Source organism: Scophthalmus maximus, chromosome 4 (genome assembly GCF_022379125.1).
Source record: "Scophthalmus maximus strain ysfricsl-2021 chromosome 4, ASM2237912v1, whole genome shotgun sequence".
NCBI classification, from domain to species: domain Eukaryota; kingdom Metazoa; phylum Chordata; class Actinopteri; order Pleuronectiformes; family Scophthalmidae; genus Scophthalmus; species Scophthalmus maximus.
In genome coordinates this window covers 9,668,389-9,683,167 of record NC_061518.1, presented here as the reverse complement: position 1 = coordinate 9,683,167, position 14,779 = coordinate 9,668,389, and the positions used below count along the sequence as shown (strand labels likewise).

Genomic DNA, 14,779 nt, shown 5'->3' with positions numbered 1-14,779 from the left:
AACACATAATAATTATACGGTGGCATCCATCCATCAATCATCCCTGCCTTTCCACCCACCACCTTGCTGTCTGTAAAATGAAGACATGGCTGAAGTCATAATTTGTCACATTTGCAGTTTTAATCCTTGATATTGGCCTAAACAAATACCATAATGTTTGGTTTTCCTGATCCATGCCTTAGATGAGTGAAGCCAGAGTGCTTTCAATCTATCATGTCTGGTCTATACACATTGATAGAGAGAAATATTGTTATTCTATGATGCAGCTCATGATTCCAGGTCACTTGTCTCTGATTTTCCTCTGCTTGTGTTTTCATGTTGTATCGTGTATACAATCAATGCATTTTCCCCATAAAGTAGACACACATATAATGTGGCCTGAAACATTCATTAGGATGTGCTTCTACATCACAGACGCAGCATGGTGTGTTGCTGCCACCTTGTGACTTTAGTTCTCGCATCACAGTTGAACCTTTTGAACTCGTTGCATGTGTTAGTGAACATGTGCCCAACGTTATAATGTATTTCATGTTTTTAAATGTAAATGAATTAAATAATAAACAAACACAAAATAACAATGGTACAGCTATTAATGTATTTTTTTATATAATATTCCTTGCACTTGGGTGTAATGAAACCTATCTCATGTTTATCGCTGACACTGCATTCCTTATCTATCTGATTCTGAAAGCTTCCACATGTTCTTGCTGGGGTCCACATATTCATTTAGATTGTAAAATAGCTAAAGATAGTGTGGACATGTGCTCTCTGGTGGTTTCTTACATAAAACATATAAAATAAACATAAAATAAGGAAATCTTAAGGGCTACAGTGGTTATGGTCAGTTTTTGTTAGCTACCGTCAATGTGAGTGTTTTCAAATTGCAAAGTAAGGTATAGGACTATTTCTGCTGCTGTATTAAAGGGGAAATGACGTCACCCTCTAATGGCAAGGATACCAGTGACAAAGTGGATATAAATAACATATCTGGGTTAGTAAAACATTTTCAGGAAGGTCTGTTCATACAATTTCACATTCATATTTAGCTAAACAATGCAAATTAAAAGTTAAGCATACTATTCCTGCAGCAAGCCTAACAATATACCAGAACTAGAAGTGATCTGACTGCAGGCGGAGTGAGTTAAAAGTACAAAATCATTAATAGAAAAACTATGGCTCTAAAAAAGTAAAGGCTACTTGCTGCTGTATAAATTAGCCAAACAAGCAATTTAGAGGCCAAACTGTCTTTCAAGTGAAGGACAACATTAAAGCGGCCTCTAGGTGGCAGTAACCACAAACAGCTTGTTGTGTAAGTCTGCAGGTGATGAATTTATTCGGGGGTTTTTTTAGACAATGGTAAAGTTACAATCAGTCAGCGTTCGGGTTTCAGTCAACATCAAATAAACATTTAGTACACGTTCCTCTTCTTCCTCCTCTTCTTCTTCTTCCTCCTCCTCCTCCGTCTCTTCTTCTTCTTCTTCTTCTTCTTCTGTGGTTTATGGCGGATCGCAAACCAACGTTTTAAGTTGCATACCGCCACCTACTGCACCGGAGTGTGCAACCCCAGGCTTCATACACTTCAGGTTACATTCTTAGATCAAAATATTAATAATAATAATAATAATAATAATTATGAAACAAAGACAATCAAAAAAAATATATGGACCAAAATAGAACACATACTACATGTTACGGCCTAGCCCTGAATCTTTGAGAAACTAAAAAGCGCCCTACAGCATTCCCTAGTTTTCTCCGCTGCTCCTCCTCCTTCGTGAACCCGGAAGTTAACCCTTCAAACCCGACAGTGCGCATGTGCAAGCCTCTCGTGTCTTCGACCTCTACTACGAACCGGTAGGTAGGAACACAATCTCCTCTGTCAAAAACTGTGTTTGAGTTCAATATTACAACAGGGACGCGCCTGTCCAGCCAAGTATCTTTGTAGCTCCACGCACCACGGCTCTGTCCCTCTGGTTCGTGGTTTCGTTCGTTTGTTACATTTTGATATCGTCCTTGCTCGGTGTGCAGCCGATATTGACCTTAAACGCGTCTGTCACTGTCCTTTTTGTACTTGTACCAAAGAAGCTACAGGTTGAACTAACGGCCCCATTTGCTGTGTTCCGTGTGTGTGTGTGTGTGTGTGTGTTCCGTGTGTGTGTGTGTGTGTGTTGACCGCAGATACCGAGTCACCTCCAGCTCCTGTGCTTGACCTGAGCCGCTCGTCCCCATCGTGATGTTTGCCTGTGCGAAGTTCGTCTCCACGCCCTCTCTGGTGAGTCTGCGCCGGATGAGTGGACCTGAAGCACCCACATCGAGGTGGTTTCGATCGAGGCTGAGTGTTGTCGTGTCGCCTGCTGCTAACACGGGCACTGAGCCGCGTAGCCTCCTTGAGCCCTCTGCTAAAGTCAGCTGCCGTTCCCACCTGCAGGGGACAAACCCCACGTCCATCTACTCGATCCTCATGTGAAACACCTCTATACACCACCACCAGCTTTAATGGATCAGTGTCATGTAATCCCTTCTTTATTTAAAAAAAAATGAACACTGGAATCAGTTGTTTGAAGCAGCTGGTGTTGTCTCTGCCACAGACTGTAAAGGAAGTTATACTGCCCTATGGTCACTGCTTGATTTTAACTATGGTTTACCGATAGTGCAAGTACCACAAACCCCCAGTGGCGCAGGACGTATTCAGATGCTTTACCAATGTATAAGTAATACTACACCGCAGAAATCCTGTTTGCACTGAACATGTTACTTATCAGAATCAGAAATACTTTACTGAGCCAATGTGGAAATTGGGTCAGTGACTGAAACAGGCCGCACGCGCGGTCAGAGCAAAGTAAAAGAATCGTGAAAATGTACTTAACATTATTAAAAGTACACTGCAGAAAAATGTACCATGTAAATGTTTTACTGTTATATATTATATCATGGGAGTATTATGACTACTACTACTACAGCAACTAAAACAGATTATTCCATCTACGAACCAATCGTTTTTCACATTGCTTGTTCTGTTGAAAGTATTCAAATCATTTAATAATTTAAATTATCAAGATGATTAAAAAAAAATCAAAAAGTAGCAAATCTTCAGATTAGGGAAATTGGAACCAACAAATGTTTGGTATTTTACTTGAAAGAAATGGCTAAAACAGTAATCAGACCATATTTTATTCCTTTCTGTCAATCAGCAAATTGTTCCAGGTGTACTTGTGTATACTGTCCGGTAGCCAACACATCATAGTCTTTTTTTGTAGCCTATGCAAAACTCTTGATTAGCAAAGTATTTAAACCTGTAGTACAGCAATGTTTCCCTCTGAAATCCAATGGTATAGAAGTAAAAAAGTAAAATTACCTCAATATCTAATTTAGTATAATACTTGAGACAGATGTCAGTGTAACGTGCTGGTAGATCACCTTATATAAGCACAACAATGTTTAGTGTATGTTTGTGTGTAATTATTATTGTTATCTTTTTTTTCCAAATACAGGTCCGTATTGGATCTCGGGCACTGTGCAGACCTCTCTCGGCAGCAGTGGTGTCAGATGCCAGGAAAGCAGAGGTGAGCAGCAAACGGTTTTAGAAATTGTGCCTGATTTATTGACAATCAATGTATAGTTGGGATTTGATTTGTGTCTTACCCATAGCTAATAGAATACTCAGGAAACACAACCCAAGGCTGCGTATAAGAACATTGATTAATGTATTTTATGCTAGGTACCACTTGCTAACCTCATTTCATTTTTGGTGTTTCAGACGGCCTCACTCCTGGCACCACAGAATATTGCATCCTTCCAGCAGCAGCTGGCAGTGCGCGGTTTCCAGACCAGTGCCGTGAGCCGCGACATCGACACTGCTGCTAAGTTCATTGGCGCAGGAGCTGCCACTGTGGGAGTGGCTGGATCTGGAGCTGGAATCGGAACCGTGTTCGGTAGTCTTATCATTGGATATGCCAGGTAAATTAAACACATGATTTGTAAAAGGATTCTAAAGCATTGTCAATGTCCTCAAGTGATTTATGGAATTATTTGCCCATATGAATTAAGTCCTGAAAAATGCCTCTCTCCTTCTCCCCAACAGGAACCCCTCGCTGAAGCAGCAGCTTTTCTCTTACGCCATCTTGGGCTTTGCTCTGTCTGAGGCTATGGGTCTCTTCTGTCTGATGGTTGCTTTCCTAATTCTGTTTGCAATGTAAACCAGTCTGGTGTTTGCTGTAAAGGGATATGCATCACAATGTAAGCAAGAACTACTAGTTGGAGATGTCCTTCAATGATCTCATCTGACAAACCCAAATTTGTCATTATATTGTATATTTAATCAAATGTTTTTGTTCACAAAAGAAGTAACCAATAACAGAAGTAAAAGAATTAATGGTCAAATGTGTGTGCATTTGTAGTGGATGATTTATGTTTGTGTTATTTGTGATGGGACGTGCACCGTGCACAAATGGAGAAACCTACAAACTCCTAAGTTTCTTGTCTTTGATGTGGCAGAGGTAACAGGCCCAGATACATTTCTCCATATAGCTCATTATGTTTTGAAAACTCAACCGTGTCAGTTTGACAGTATAATTTGTCTTGGGATTACTAGGCTCAAAGCTCAAGTAGCAAAAAAAGGATTTTCCAAAACTGGAATATTCTTAAATTAGATAACATTTAAAGATATGGTTAAATAAATCAAGAGATTTCCCCATGGTTAGCTCCTTTCAGGACCTTAGCTCAACCTGTTACAAATACATGTTATAAACCTGATACTTGAAAAAATCGAAACATATTTTTTTTACCAATTTTTGAGCAGTTGCCTGTATCTGATAATTATATTCACAAAATCCAACAGCTGTCTACTCTTTGTCCGGAGTGATAAAATGTGTGCTGTTCGAAACAAACGTTCAATTCCAATATTTTCTATTTACACCAAGGGAAACCAGGCAGAGAGAAGAGGTCTGTAGGATCACACAAATGCTAAAGAAAATGCTGAATAATAATGAAGGTTGGTTAACTAACCAGGCCTAGCAGGTTACTGCCACGGGGCCACAAAATCTCTGGGTTTACCTTTATTGCCCTAATTTATTTCAAGGATGAAGTATATTTTAATCTCAGTGGATACATTTGTTGATGAGGGACAATAACCATGCAAACAATGATACTTGGACAACAACCACAACATCAAAATATTAGTTTAAACTGGTCTTTTGTTGTAAAGTTATTGCCTTTAGTAGGGGTCTATTTGAACCTCGACATAAGTCTTTCTCTTAAAACTACAAGGTTATGTTGAACAACAGGCAAAACATATTTTGGATGACTTCAAAAATTGATGATAGCGAATTTGATTACACATGCTTTACTCAGTTTACAAATTGGAATATTTTTTTAAACAAACTGCTGCTTAGAGAAGTTATTTTAAAGTCATCATCATGTTCCTGGAAGCAATAATACGGGTCAGATTTGCGATTGTTATCCGGCACGGACGCGTCCACAAGAACCGGTTGCCAGGCGGAACTGAAGAACAATTGAAGTGACGGGGACGAATTTGAGGAACGTACCTACCAGTGTCAAGCGAACGAAAGTGATTTCAAGATTAAAAAAATATATATTTGGGCTTTGTGAGTTATGCCGCAGGGATAGAGGAACAAACGTGCACGTTATAAATGTCTCCGGTACGTCAGCTCTACAGTGCGTGGAGGATAAAAAGATTTAAAACTGAAAAGCTAACGCTAACAGCTCCGTCGTGTCACTGTCACTCTGCTCCCCGCGTTTCACAACCACACGAGCGAAAAGGATCCGCCAACAACAAGGTACGACACACAACAGAGAGAGAGAGAGCTTTTCATTTGGACCATTGCTTTGTGTTTTATTATATTCCGCTTGACTTTAGAAGGAAGCTCAGCCAACTTCCGTCCTTACAGTTAGCTTAGCAATGGTTGTGCCCGACTTATTTGCCCACCAGATGGAGCAGTGTGAGTAACTTTAGAGTACTCACACTGCTTTTTTTAGTGCGGCTCACTTGTTCCCCCAAGTGAGCCGCACTAGCAGAATAAAGTCAACAGGCCAGCCGCCACGAAAAAACAAAATCAACTCCAGCCTCACATATCTTCCTAATTTGTCATCACACAACATACAATATGCAATACAAGTATAGCCACTGCAATTCTAATGAGAAAAAAACCCGCCTACCTTAATACTCCGATGAGCGGAAATAGGCATTACAGTTGAAAATGTCTTTGTTTGTACTCATTCATATTACTGAATCCTGATTCAAACTCCCCCTCGGCACCCTTTCCTCCTCATCCATCCTCCCATTGGCTGCAGTGAGAGTGAGGGTCACTGCACTAGTTGACTTGCGCTGGTGCTGCGTTCAAATACACCTCGGAGCTCGGAAGTCTCGCTAGGCTTTATGGCTTTTTGGCTGTGGTGGATGTCATGGGAGCCGCACAATGAGTAACACCGCTTTAGAGGAGGGAGTGTTGTTAAGAGTTGATGTATTCCCTAAACTGATAAAGAATTGGGATAATACACTCACCGAGCATATACTAATACTAGGTGGGACCTCAGATCTTTCTGGCAAATATTCTACAGTATGTTGGAGACTTTCCTCATGATGTTTCATGTTTAACACGATTACCTCCCATAATTTCTGAAGATTAGCGAGATACACAATCCGCCAATCCCCCTCATATAGCTACAATACCCACAAGAGTTTCAGTTTGGTCGAGGTCTGGTGACTGGGGAGGCCACTGAACGACACTGAAGTCATTGTCGTCACAACTTTTGCTTTATGACATAGTTCATCTTTGTGCTGGACGTAACCATTAGAAGAAGGTACATTTTGCCATAAAAGGAAGCGCAGCAACAACACTCCGATAGACTGTGGCATTTGGAGCTCCTTTGTATTTAACCAATGTGTTCTGTTAAATAGATTTTACATGAACATAAAGCTCACAGTTCTTAAATCAGTAAATGTATTCATCGATCTGAGGGTTGTCACGTTTCATATAATTGTCTATCCCATATAGAGATCTACACAATGGACTGCTTGAAAAAAGGTAATTTTATAAGTAAGATTTACTGTTCTGTCTCCCCTACGGATCTGTTTGTAACAGGAAACCAAACGGCAAAAGAAAGAAAGACCTTCATGTCGCCCGGTCCTCGACCTCTTTGACCAGCAGTACAATCAGGAACTTGAAGACTTATGGGCGTCCGCAAGGTAAATTTAGTCTGAAAAGAGTTAGAGCAGATTATATACAGACAGCTTTTGTCACCCTTCTTCAATTGGGATTGCTTTACTCCCGCAGGTCAGTGCTCCTGGAGCCTCAGACCTGGCAATATGGGGTCATGCTTAATCGCTTCGCAGCCGTGACAGATGTCATACAGTGTCTGCAGTCTCAGGGTTTTTCCAGGTTCCTGCCACAAACAGAAGTTCCCACTTTACTTGGCGATGCCACATCGCCGGTGTCCAATTCGAAACACCTGACAGGAAAAGACTCCCCGTCGTCACCTCCCTGCATCTCCAAGTGCCCTCCGGATGACTCCCATTCCCACTGTGTCAGCGCCTCTCATGCGCTCAGTCAGGACCTTCAGTCAGAGCCGTCACTCGGCTGGCCCCGTTCTTCACTACAGTGTTATATCCACCCACACCCACTGCGATTTCCCTCTCAGGCTCACAGGCCTGGCCAGCTGAAGCAGTACTACCTCCTGAATTCTGCCTCCCTGCTTCCTGTGCTGGCTTTGCAAGTCCGAGATGGGGAGAAGGTCTTGGATCTTTGCTCTGCCCCCGGGGGCAAAGCCTTAGCCATAATGCAGTGTGCCACCCCAGGTAAGACAAGTATATCTTATTGACTTGGACATCAGATCAGGATTTAGCAACGTTTTTGTAACAAAGTAGAAGATAAAAGAAGGTTAATGTAAGTTAGAGCAATTAAGATTTTCATTAAAAAAAAATCTTCTTTTTTGTTTTTAAATATTACTTGATATAACATGCTGCTGTTCTTTCTGCAGAAATATTTTTTTCTCTTGTGAACATTCACTGCTGGTTATAAGTAATAAGTTGTGCCGTCTTTAATTTCCAGAGCTTCTCTGCTGTAATGAACCAGATCCTAATAGACGGGACCGGCTCGCCAAAACTCTGGAGTCTTTTCTTCCACGCTCACTTCACAGCAAAGTGATTGTGTCTGCACAGGATGGACAATGTTTTGGGCAGAGTGAAGCCGCAACGTACGACAAGGTAGGCAGAAAAATCCTTTCTCCTTTCATATTTGTTGGAACTTGTGATTGGATGCAGGAATCCAGCTGAACAAAAAAGGTTTAGAGTAAGACACCGTGAACAAAGACTGAAGAGCAACGGAGTAAAAAAAAATTACTTTACAGATTTCGGCTGTGTTGTGGCCTTTACATAGCTTTTTAAAGAGAACCGATCTGTGGGAAGATTCTCTGCGGAGGTGTTAAGTGTTATAATTCTCTACACTGTGTCATCAGACAGGTGGTATTTGGCGAAGAGTCTTTTTCTCACTCTAATTGACCACAATTTGTCCCTTGATGATTCAGGTGCTTTGGGGGAAAACAGATCATGTACTTGTGTTATTTTAGAGGCCTGCTGCTTTTAAAATCATTATATAGTTCAGTTTTCTTACTCTTTTCATTTCACTTTTTTTGTGTGTCTGTCATTACCATTAAATCAGACTCTGAACTACTCACATTTCTGTCTCTGTCGCAGGTTTTAGTCGACGCTCCGTGTTCCAATGACAGGAGCTGGTTGTATTCTTGCAGTAGTCAGCAGGGGGAGCAGAGACTGAAGGAAAGAGCCAGGCTGCCTGCGCTCCAGGCTCAGCTGCTTAGGTAAGTCCAGTCCCCAACATAATGTTTCTCACACTTGTGGTATTCGCTTGACCCATTTATACCCGAAAATTTATTATCAAAACTTTTTGTCTATTTGTCTACTCTCTTACAGTTCGGCGCTGTCGGCGGTGCGTCCAGGAGGCCTTGTGGTCTACTCAACGTGCACACTGTCCAACTCTGAGAACTATGCTGTGGTCGAGGCAGTGCTGAATGACTGTCCCGAGGCCGAACCTGAAGACCTGTGGGAGCAGATTGCCGTCCCTTTATCACAGTACTTTGCGTTCAGTCATGCTCACCCCGGTCACGCACAGACCTCCAACAAGCCCTCGCTGCAGCCTCACAAGGGCGGCGTGTCCTCTTATCGCCACAGACTCGGCATTTTAGTGGTTCCTCAGCCCGGCAAGACCTGGGGACCCATGTTTTTGTCTCTGATTAGAAAAAGGGCATAGTGGGCGACTGTCCTGTTTGGGGAAAAAAAACACAGAGAATTGACTAATTCAATTTTTAACCTGTTCTGTCCAAGTCATACGTGTAGATGTTTTAGCACTTGGTCACTTGAAAGAGACGACCTGTTGCAGCTACAGGTTTTGTGGTTTAAAGCAGCTGTTCTTTGTGTGTGTAGCATTGAGATTTTACATTTGACTCAATCACCTAACACAAAATGAAAATAGAACATCTTTCATACCAACCTCTTCTGCATCAAAAATAGACCTTAGAACACATATGTATCTGTATGAAGTGGCTATAATCGGTCATTTTCAACAATTAATCAAATGACAATGTGAAGATATGAAAGGAGACGGTCGAAGCAATTGAACTACAGAGAATTATCATCCAAATCTGCAGTTCCCCTCGTCTTTAGAGAGATAAAAAGCTCATTTGGTCCCAGCAGGCAGCTGTTTTCAATGAAAACCCTCTTATGTGGAGTGTTTAGCTGCCAACGGCCCAGATAGTTCCCTGACAAGCTAGTCAAGACCAAAAACTGAGGGTGAATATTGGATTTAAACAATCAAGTGGCAAAAAACACATCTCCGAATGATTGATAGTGTTGCTCCCTAATTGCTGAATATGTAAATATAAGTTACTGTTTTTAATACCAACTTAAATGTTCACAACTTGTTCCTGTTGATGCCAAGTGGACGAAGCCAAGTAGCCTCTACAACCATTGGTTACTAAGAAGGTTGTGTGGTTGCTTTGTCTATTTTTTTTTTTTTTTTGCAGGATTACTCAAAACATTATCGAAGGATTTGCATAAAATTCTTTCAAAGATAAGTCTCTGCCATGGTAACAATTTTGGGTGAATCTTTTTGAAAGGTTCTTCACCGTAGTGAGACAGGGCAAAACAAGACATTTTGAGTCATAACTTCACAAATACTTTACAGTTTGAAAACATGTCGGCCGGATGGAGATGGGAAGGCAAATTTGGGGTGGAACAACATATAGGTGGGAGATTGCTCAGCCTTGGTGGAGCTCTGCGATCTCTGAGTGCTCTCTTTTTTTTCTATTTATTATTTATTATTCATGAGATCAGCTGTACAATTAGGTGAAATTGACTAAACATGTTTTTCAAATGCGTCACAAGAAAACATGTTGGATATTAAGTTGAACGTACGATAAGACTCTATGATATGAGATGTTAAAAATTCAATCCCAGTCTACCAGGAATGAGTGCTAATGGTTTTACTTCAGTTTCAGTGAGTTTTCTAAATATTGTGCTCGTGAACGAATGAGAGAGGACGTGAGACTCGGCACCACACAAGCTCAAATGCTGAATCAGTACATTGGGTCACATTCATTAAATGCAAAGCATTTTATTTTAACTTTCTATCTGAACCCTTGACTCATATGTTTATTTGCCTGTTTGCGTTCCAACTGCCAAAGCAGTAACTTCACTGTAAATGTTTTTCTCGACTCGACAGACTCAACAGGAGGCTATAATTCTCCCGTCTGAGAGATCCGTTTCATAACTGTGAGATGTGAGAGCGGCAATTAAAGGATTAACACACAGTTTCTGTCCGTAGTCTTTCTTCATCACTGCTGTTCGCCTCCCTGCCTTGTCCTCTTCTGAATTAACACGCGCTGTAAGTCTCACTAGAAGTGACCTCACATGAACACCGTACCTGCGTTCAGTGCGATTGAGAAGCAGTATCCCTACGTAGGCTCGCTACCTGGCCGCTTTTTGAGTCATGCTTGAATGAAAAGTACATACTGTTTCATCGTCGCCTTGCAGCTTTTCATCAGCCTGTGATTGCTCAGACCAGAAGCTGAAAGTGTTTTGCGAGTAGCCATACACAATAACACGCAATAAAGGCTATATTTTTTGTACCTTTTGAACATAACAGTCTGAAGTAGAGGTAAGCCATTGCGGAGGCACTTATGTGTATAAACCCTTATTTCTTCCGACCAAATATATCTAAGGCTTGGAGGTTCGGAGCGAGTCTATGACACTGTCAGGGATATGATTGCTGAAATAGGAAAGAGCCTTGCACCAGTTTCATCCAACGACACTACGTGGCCATAGACACAAGCATTATTGGGTGCATTTATATTGCTATTTTTATTTGCTGCCCTACTTTTGCTCCACTTCTGAGCGTCTCTGAAAAGTAGCCCCGGTCTCTGATACGAGTGCATCCTTACACCATCACCACAACGTCTACACAACTTTGAATGTGCAGAGATGTGGAGATGACGTGGGGCCTCATTTGGGTTAACCATGTTGCTGACCTTTGTGTGAACTCCTGGTTTGTTGACGCCCCCCCCCATTGCAGTGTTTCCTCAAGGGGAGAATCTCTAAGCAGCTTCTCCTCCACTTCAAAGGGAGCGAATGTAGGCCTGCTTTGCATAATCAGGTGGAGAACAGCTTTTTGCCAGAGAGGCAGGAATTAATTTGTGGCACCGCCAGATGTAATCATTAAAACGCTAGTCATTGACAATAAGGGGAGAGGGGTGGAGGCGAAAATAGAGAGGGGATTTTTAATACAGTAGAAAAGAATGAGAACGAGATGTGGAGCTTATACGGCCGTGAATACCAGAGGACACTACAGCTAAGCAGACTAATCGGACCTGACAGGTTTTCATTGAGCAATGTTTGCACGTGTTGGCAAGAGATCAATTGTTGCTACTCTTACCCCTTTTTTGTATGATGCTATTTGAATCATGTAAAAAGTGATGAAAACACTCCATGACAAAGGATCAGCGACTGAGACCATAAACTCCTAAATCAAGTGAGAAGTGGAGTCATTTTCCCAAAGATTTCTATAAAAACTTGACTTCTTTTTTGCAGAGAGTCGCCCTCTACTGGTCATCCCAGAGAATGCAGATGACAGGCACTTCCTGGACTTGGTGAGTACGTTCGTTTTCATATAAAGTCTCAGTGTTTGGTTCAGTCTCCCATCAACCCTGTTCCCTGCAGCAGGAAGCAGCCGTCCGCCAAAACAAACTCTGAAATCCACTGTACTCTAACTAACTAACTAACTGGTGAAAAATTCTTAATGTTGGAGGGTTTAGTTATTACACGCTTTACATTATGATATCTCTATGTTAAGTTTATACTGTAAACAACACCACTAACTCAGCAAAAGCATATTCATTATTTGTGCAGCTTACATCCAATCAGATTTGCAATCACCCTCCGTCAGTCGGACATTTTTTTCCATCGCTGAAAAATGTCTGACTTGAAGCGTTTGACAGTGAGTGTGTGACAGTTAACAAGTGGATGTATAGATTTAGTGCCTTTCGGGGTATCCATCATTCATTTCAAACGTCGTCATTTGTCAATATTCCATCAGTGGAAGTGAGAGACCAGGATTGCTGCCCTTGATTGATCATAACACTACTAATCTCTGAGGGGGGTGGGAAGAAAAAAGTCTGCAAAGAATGGATGTCTTACAGAGGTCACGTGACATTGTCCATGTATTCACACCTACACGCGAGTTTTGTCCTCTTTTTTTACTAGAATAAGCATGTAGGGTTGTCACCTCTGGTTAGACAAGTTTAACGCGAACGAGCACAACCACAAATCTTTAAGTAATCCAAACACAATAAATAACGCAGAAATTAAATGAAGGAGTTTTATTTGAGGGCTGACTGGATAGAGAACAAAACATTTCCTCTAGAGTGTTTAATGGCCGAGGAGACATCAGGTACCATCAGTCTGAGCACAGACAGAAAAAAAAGTCTATAGAAAATAGAAATGGGACTGGAATGAAAGTGAGAGGGCAAGTGAAAAACTTTCAAGTTAAGATCAAGCAGAGAGATACTTACATTTTCATCCTTTCATCTACTGTTTGTCTGTCGTGCAAAGACTCTAAATGCAAACAAAACAAGAGCAGAGAAGTTTCTCCGATTGTTACACTGATTCCAGCAAAATACTGAAAATATGAGGGACAGGTGTCATATGTAAATTGGTAAGGTTGAATAAGAGTAAAAGCATGTTTTTTTGCCATGCCATTAAATATTGTATCTCGTCATCTCATGACCTAATAATAACCTTACAAATATGTATGTTTGCGAAATATTATACAGTAAGTTTAAAGTTCATTCATGCAGCCCTTTTAAGAGAATTAATCACATTTAACATTTTCTACATGTATTAGCGCTTATCTGACAGACAAGTCAGACAGTATGAGTCAAATGGATATGAACACATTTTGAATCATAATTTTCTTGCAGAACTGGAATTCTGCTTGTTAACATGTGATAATGAACTGCTCTGTGCCTGGACTACTGCTGGTGAAGCCCACTCGATGCTTCATTATCAGTGTAACATCAATCTCTCTCATTCTATACTCTATACCCTCATATTAAGCAGCTCCATAGCTTTAGTTCATATATATATATATTTGACCCTACCTAAAAGGAACATGCACACTGAATCTGTGTGTTAACCCTTATTAATTAGTTCCCATGCAAGAGCACATGTCCACGAATGACATATTCCTCCAGAAAAGGTGAACCCAGATGCAATTGCCTCATTTCAGTATTACTTCACTTCTATTAAACTTCCAGACTTCAAACCTTGTTGGAGTGGACACTCACAGAGTTGAGGAGAGGCATGAATAATAGATTCTTCACCCAAAGGGGAAAACGGGGGGAAAGGATGTCAGAAGGAAGAGGTTTGAAGCGGCTGATTAAAACGGATAGATTTTGAACCAATACGTTCAGGTTAAAAGGTCATAAAAACATGAAATGTGAATGTTATTCAAAACGGGTGACACTTCATCAAATTAAGAACATATTTGCAGGTAATTCAAGAATAATGAAGCCCTCCTGGATCCCACTTTAAAAATCCTTAGATGGGATATTCAATAGTCTATTCATCACATTTTATGCAGGCACTTAAGCACTTATATATAATATATTTATTATTCATACTCAGCCAGTCGTAGTGGAATGTGTGCATGCTGTAAAGTGGTACAGGGTGACATCTCTCTCCTCTCAGTTTTTTTTTTTCACACCCTCTGTTTCCATTTTTATTTTAAAAGAAATTGGGCAGTTTGCCATCGCAACCTGACACTGATAAAATTACACTGAGTACCTACTAATAAACTGGTTGGACTACTTAGCCTCGTTTCACCTATCGCAGTGATGCAGTTTGGTACATTTCTTTCCTTCCAAAATGATGTAAACATTCTTTGCCGTAGACTTTTTCAAAAAGATTTTATCCGTCTCACAGAATAGCATCAAGCTAAAATGCAATGCAACAATGCAAACAGGCTCATGTAAAGCAGGTGCTCTTAACACTGTTCAATTTCTTAATTTAATGTGTATGCAGGAACATATTTACTGATTAGCACCAAACACGAAGCGGAACGGAGGCTGATGTGGATGTAGTAAGTGATGCAGTAGATCACCATATTCATCCTCTGCATAACATGAATGTCTGTGGAAAATATTATGACTTCCTATCCTACACTTATTGAGACATTTCAGTTTGTAACCAAAATGGTGG

The 14,779-nt window shown here is 40.9% G+C and overlaps 2 protein-coding genes across 4 annotated transcripts; both read left to right on the top strand.

Annotated features, from left to right (window-relative positions):
* Positions 1-1,707: 1,707 nt before the first annotated feature.
* On the top strand, positions 1,708-4,377 carry LOC118302182 (ATP synthase F(0) complex subunit C3, mitochondrial). 3 transcript variants are annotated; one of them, XM_035628126.2, is made up of 5 exons: positions 1,708-1,851; positions 2,176-2,269; positions 3,489-3,560; positions 3,755-3,954; positions 4,079-4,377. In XM_035628126.2, exons 2-5 carry the CDS (start codon positions 2,231-2,233, stop codon positions 4,191-4,193), a joined length of 426 nt encoding a protein of 141 aa, XP_035484019.1. In that variant the 5' UTR covers positions 1,708-1,851; positions 2,176-2,230; the 3' UTR covers positions 4,194-4,377. The 3 variants fall into 3 exon arrangements, with proteins under 3 accessions (XP_035484019.1, XP_035484021.1, XP_035484020.1); XM_035628128.2 differs by having other exon boundaries at positions 1,814-1,855; XM_035628127.2 differs by having other exon boundaries at positions 1,840-1,970.
* Positions 4,378-5,522: 1,145 nt separating this feature from the next.
* Positions 5,523-10,836, top strand: nsun3 (NOP2/Sun RNA methyltransferase 3). Its single transcript, XM_035628122.2, has 6 exons — positions 5,523-5,792; positions 7,098-7,201; positions 7,290-7,810; positions 8,064-8,218; positions 8,708-8,829; positions 8,942-10,836. The coding sequence occupies exons 1-6, from the start codon at positions 5,646-5,648 to the stop codon at positions 9,276-9,278; spliced, it is 1,386 nt and encodes a 461-aa protein (XP_035484015.2). The 5' UTR covers positions 5,523-5,645; the 3' UTR covers positions 9,279-10,836.
* The last annotated feature ends 3,943 nt before the right edge of the window (positions 10,837-14,779 follow it).